General features: G+C 33.1%; 1 protein-coding gene across 1 annotated transcript; it reads left to right on the top strand.

The window, feature by feature from the left end:
* Positions 1–4,874: 4,874 nt before the first annotated feature.
* On the top strand, positions 4,875–5,822 carry LOC103609181 (olfactory receptor 5D18-like). Its single transcript, XM_008593542.1, has one exon. It carries the CDS (start codon positions 4,875–4,877, stop codon positions 5,820–5,822), a length of 948 nt encoding a protein of 315 aa, XP_008591764.1.
* Positions 5,823–6,195: the final 373 nt, after the last annotated feature.

Genomic DNA, 6,195 nt, shown 5'->3' on the forward strand with positions numbered 1-6,195 from the left:
AAAAAAACTCTAATAAATAAAATAAGTTAAAAAGACAGATATACCAATCTTAATAATCTGTTGAACTTACAAAAGAAGAGAACAGCACTGAGACCACCAGATGTGGGAAAGAGGGAAGGGGAGGCCCTTTAGTGAGAAGTTGGTAAAGGGCCACAAAAAATGATTACAACATGTAAGATTGAATAAACTAATTATCTTGATTTGAGAATCACATATTGCATACAGGTATTGATATTCAATGCTGCACCCCACAGATATGTATAATCAATTATGTTTCAATTAAAATAATTAAATAAAAAATCAATCTGCAGGGATAGAGTAACAAAACCAAAAACAAATAAACCAAAGAAAATGAAAAACCAAATGTAATAACTTTATAAAATAGAATTATTGGATGCATATTGTAAATCTTCTATGCACTCTTTGAGTAAGCTGACAAAATTTTAAAAATGTAATAAAAATGCACAGGTAATGAGGAATCATGATATTTTAACAGGGCAATGAAAAATAAAATACTTAAAAATATTATTTTGAAAATATAGTAAATGAAATTAAGTTCTTATCTGAAAGTTTTAACAGCAGATAAAGCATAGTTGAAGAGATATGTAGTATATTGAATGAGAAGAAAATAGAGGAGGAAATAGAATAAATTAAAGTAAGACAAAAAATGGAAAAAAACATGTAAGGTAAAAGAAAGATAACTCAATGTTTGGACTAACATATATTGGATTGGGGACCCAGCCAATAAGAAAAATATAAAGAGAAGAAGTAACATTTGNGCATAGTTGAAGAGATATGTAGTATATTGAATGAGAAGAAAATAGAGGAGGAAATAGAATATATTAAAGTGAGACAAAAAATGGAAAAAAATATGTAAGGTAAAAGAAAGATAACTCAATGTTTGGACTAACATATATTGGATTGGGGACCCAGCCGATAAGAAAAATATAAAGAGAAGAAGTAACATTTAAAGGGATAAATGTTGAACATTTTAATGAAATAAAGAAAGACATCAAATTACATATATATTTTTGTTTATTCATAATAGTAACATTGTTGAAAACACAACAAATCTATAAGAAAATTACATTAAAAACAGCAAAAGAGGTAAAGTCAAGTTACCTCTCAAGGTGCTGGTTCACTAACAGCTGACTTCCTATTAGCAAAAATGGAAGATGCAATAATGATAACATATCTTCAGTGGGTTGAGAAAAGATAACTTCATGGCTTGAAGTTTATACCAAGGAAAAGTATCATTCAAGAAACACCGTGAAGTAAAACTGTTTTTCCTAATATATAACTTGGGAGAATTTGTCTAAATATTATGAATATTCACATAGACCTGCAAGGATATATACCTACAGTTTGTGACAGAGTTTCTCATAGAATTTCTGCAAAAGAAAACTACACTATATTATTCAACATACCTATAAATTGCCTTGCTGAAAAATGTATGTTCAACATGTGTTTTAATAAAAAAATATTACAATAAAATATTAAATTTAAGGGTACAGTATCAAGTCTGCATGCAGAATGATGCTGAGTATGTTATTTACAAAAAAAAAAAAAAAAAAATCAGATGTACAAATATAGGAATGCTAAGGGAAACTGAAAAAAGACAACTCACTAACCATAGTACGTGTGGTTTATTGGACTAGGATTGTGATTTTCTCTTCGTCAATTTCGGAAGTTTTATATTTTTAACAAATACGTAATGAATCAAAGCTCTTTGTGAATTTTGGAAGTCTTAGGTTTTTAATAAATATATAATGAATCAAAGTGTAGGTTGATGATTATTGTAATTTTTCAAAGACCAAATGAACAATATGTTCAACCGTCCCATATAATTACATGACTTAAATTAATTACATTCTAAATTAAGAGAAAAGCACTTTTTTCAAATTGTCTGGCTTGTATCTCATTGCAAATTCCATTCATAATTCTCTAGAGCTTAATGGCTCAAGGTCATGCACTTAGCTTTAATATACACAACAATATATCTGAATATAGTTTCCATATCTTCCTCACTCTTGAGAGGCTGTCTATGATTTTTTTTTTATAATGAGAAAACATGTAATTTGCTTTGCACCTGTGGTGCCATATACTTTAAATCAAACTCCTGTTGCCCAATTAAATTTCATTTTTGAGAAATAGCATACAAAATTTTTATTAATTTAATCAGAGAAGACTTTAGTAAATAAGTCTATAAAGGATATGTAATTTCCAGTGACTTTTTAATCTAAGTGTTATATTTTAATTCAGAAGTGGTAAATTCTGAAATGAGAAATATAAAATTTTTGGCACAGAAACACCTATGCAAGCTTAGTGGTAGTGCAGGGGTACACAAACAATTAAGTTGAGAATAAGAATAAAAGGCACTGAATTCTATTTTGTACATAATTAGGAAAGTTAATGTTGATTTGTCTTGGAACCTCATTTATGTACTTTAATGAGATTTAGTTACCATGGTGAATATTAAAGTAATGTTAATTAATTATTTGTTCTCAATTTTTGTAGTCTTTTAGGAGAAGACTGAAAAAAGTATAAAACTGTAGATAAATATGCCAGACTTTGCATAACTATTGTGATTTTAAAACAATGTAAATGGAAACATTCAGAGCAGTATAACTTTGAAGTCCGGATTAAACACCAAAGATTTCTGGAAGAGAGTTGCCTGGAATTTGTCGTTCAAAGGTAAGAGTGCTTAGACTTTGATTCAGAAAACGTCATTCAAGTTAGAAGAGATAATTTGACAACGGTATTACATTATAAAATAACAAGTTTGTGCATGAAAGTTTGAAAAAGCTGGTGTGAGTGAATACACAACAATATACCTGAGTATAGTTTCCAAATCTTCCTCACTCTTGAGAGGCTGTCTATGTTTTTTTTTTTTTTTATAATGAGAAAACATATAATTTGCTTTGCACCTGTGGTGCCATATACTTTAAATGAAACTCCTGTTGCCCAATTAAATTTCATTTTTGAGAAATAGCATTCAAAATTTTTATTAATTTAATCAGAGAAGCCTTTAGTAAATAAGTCTATAAAGGATATGTAATTTCCAGTGACTTTTTAATCTAAGTGTTATATTTTAATTCAGAAGTGGTAAATTCTGAAATGAGAAATATAATATTTTTGGCACAGAAACACCTATGCGAGCTTAGTGGTAGTGCAGGGGTACACAAACAATTAAGTTGAGAATAAGAATAAAAGACACTGAATTCTATTTTGTACATAATTAGGAAAGTTAATGTGGATTGGTCTTGGAACCTCATTTATGTACTTTAATGAGATTTAGTTACCATGGTGAATATTAAAGTAATGTTAATTAATTATTTGTTCTCAATTTTTGATAGTCTTTTAGGAGAAGACTGAAAAAAGTATAAAACTGTAGATAAATAAGCCAGACTTTGCATAACTATTGTGATTTTAAAACAATATAAATAGAAACATTCAGAGCAGTATAACTTTGAAGTCCGGATTAATCACCAAAGATTTCTGGAAGAGAGTTGCCTGGAATTTGTCTTTCAAAGGTAAGAGTGCTTAGATGTTGATGCAGAAAACGTCATTCAAGTTAGAAGAGATAATTTGACGACGGTATTACATTATAAAATAACAAGTTTGTGCATGAAAGTTTGAAAAAGCTGGTGTGAGTGAAATAAAAGGAGGAGCAGTGAAGAGTCTGGATATGTAGTGATATTATTTATTATGGAAATTCAGACAGAAGTGTTTAGATTTCAAGAGTTTTTTGTAAGAAAGTCATTTTGAAAAAATGTGTGAGGATTTGACACCCCACTAAAATAGAATCTAAGGAATGACAATCTTGCAGGGTGGGAGAAGGTTGACTGAAGATCCAGGGTTATCTAGCAGGGTAATGGGTGTTGGGGGGGGGGTATAAATACAGCAGAACAGTTTGAAAATCTCTTTCATTTTCTCTAACAGCCTTTCTCACAGCGTGGGAATAAATACAGCAGAACAGTTTGAAAATCTCTTTCATTTTCTCTAACAGCCTTTCTCACAGCGTGAAGCTGAAATTAAAGAGAATCAGAGGGAAAAAAGAAGGTCCGATTAAAAAAAGAGAAAGATTTTGTGTTGATGGATTCAGACGTTAGTGGAAATCTGAATCAAAGACAGAAGGAAAAGTTAGAAGAGAATTAGGAGAGAAAACTGCTTTTTCCATTCATTGATTTTGTTTTCCATTTATGGTTTTCGATTTGCACCATTATCTGCTTCCTGTAGGATATTTGTAGAAAAGCTAACACTTAAATAAAGTCATACAGAACTGAGAATGACAGCTCAGCCCCACTTTAACTTACTGGCATGACTGTCCCCTCATGTCTTCAAATATGAAGTAACAGCATAGAAACACACTGTTTAAGTTCCCAGTGGCAGGCTCCATTGAGTCATCTCAGTTGTAATCTGTCCTATTGCCAAGAACTAAGATGTTTTCCTTGTTATTCTTTAATTTGTCTTTTTATTCCTTCACAAGTAATAGAACTTCGTGTGAAATTCATATATCAGTTCAAATTATTTAATTATTAATAAGGGTTGGAAATATTGTTAGCATTTAGTATGCACATATATGTGTGCAATTTGTAAAAGCACTTTATGCTGTAGCCACATTTCTTGTTTTAAGGATGAGGAAATAAGTCGCTGCTGGGTAAAGGAGACATTCCATGTTCCAATAGTCGGTAGTGGCCAAAGAGAGATTCAAACGAGGCAGGTAAACACCAAAAAATAAAACATGAGTTTTTGCATATTTCGTACATCACTCGGTGGTGATTCTCATGCAGCTGTCTGCATTTCCCTCATTCCTACTGTCACTGTTGTGTCTGGCTGCTCAGGATGAACTCTGATTTCCTCCAACAGGAATGATGATGCTGACTGGGAGAAATGAGAGTGCTGGAGCCACTTTTGTCCTCTTGGGCTTCTCAAGTTTCCCACCCCTCAAGTTGCCCCTCTTCATGATGTTCTTGGCCATCTACACTGTCACTGTGGTGGGGAACCTGGGTATGATTGGGGTCATAAGGGTCAATCCTAAACTTCAGACACCCATGTACTTTTTCCTCAGCCATCTGTCCTTTTTGGATTTTTGTTATTCCAGTGTAGTCACACCCAAACTATTAGAAATCTTAGTTGTGGAAGACAGAACTATCTCCTTCAAAGGATGCATGGCACAATTTTTCTTTGCCTGCATGTTTGTGATTGCAGAAATGTTCATGTTGGCAGTGATGGCCTATGACCGGTTTGTGGCTGTTTGTAACCCCCTGCTCTACACAGTTGCTATGTCTCCTAAGCTCTGTGCTCTCCTGGTAGCTGGAACTTACACATGGGGTGTACTATGTTCCTCGAAACTCACATATTCTCTTTTGAAAATGTCCTACTGTGGATCTACCATAAATCACTTTTGCTGTGAGTTTTCTGCCATCCTCTCTGTGTCCTGCTCTGACACGCACTTCAGCCAGATGGTGATGTTAGTCGTTTCTACATTCAGCGAGGTTTGTAGTCTCCTGATCATCCTCACCTCCTATGTCTTCATAGTTGTCACTATCATCAAGATGCCTTCCACAGGTGGACTCAGAAAAGCCTTCTCCACCTGTGCCTCCCACCTGACTGCCATCACCATTTTCCACGGGGACATCCTCCTTCTCTACTCTGTGCCCAAATCTAAGAGCTCATGGCTTTTCATTAAAGTAGCCACTGTGTTTTACTCCATTGTGATTCCTATGCTAAATCCTCTTATCTACAGCCTTAGAAATAAGGATGTGAAGGAGACCGTCAAGAACTTAATTCACACCAAACTGCTTTCTCACTCAGTATAATGAAGCATTCACGCACACACACAGATACACACAAACACACAGTTCCTAGTTATTTTTTAAAATGCGATGTATGCATTAAGTTGACAGTTATTAATTTATTTCTCAAATAGTGGGATAAAATTGATAATATACATATTTATATCCATAATTACTAAAAGTCACTATGCTTTATCAATCACCTGTCAGTAAAATAAAAAATAAATAATAAAGAGAAAGAACATTATGTGTATATTCCTCCCAGAATGTAGTCGGCTAAATAATGATCCTTTAAGGTTTCCATATTCTAATCTTCAAAACCTGTAAATATCTTACCCTTGCATGCTGCCCTGCTTTTCCACACACTGGGCCTCTGTCATTGTGAATTATAACAACG

This window comes from Galeopterus variegatus, unplaced genomic scaffold, assembly GCF_000696425.1.
Source record: "Galeopterus variegatus unplaced genomic scaffold, G_variegatus-3.0.2 Scaffold9312, whole genome shotgun sequence".
Classification (NCBI taxonomy): Eukaryota; Metazoa; Chordata; class Mammalia; order Dermoptera; family Cynocephalidae; genus Galeopterus; species Galeopterus variegatus.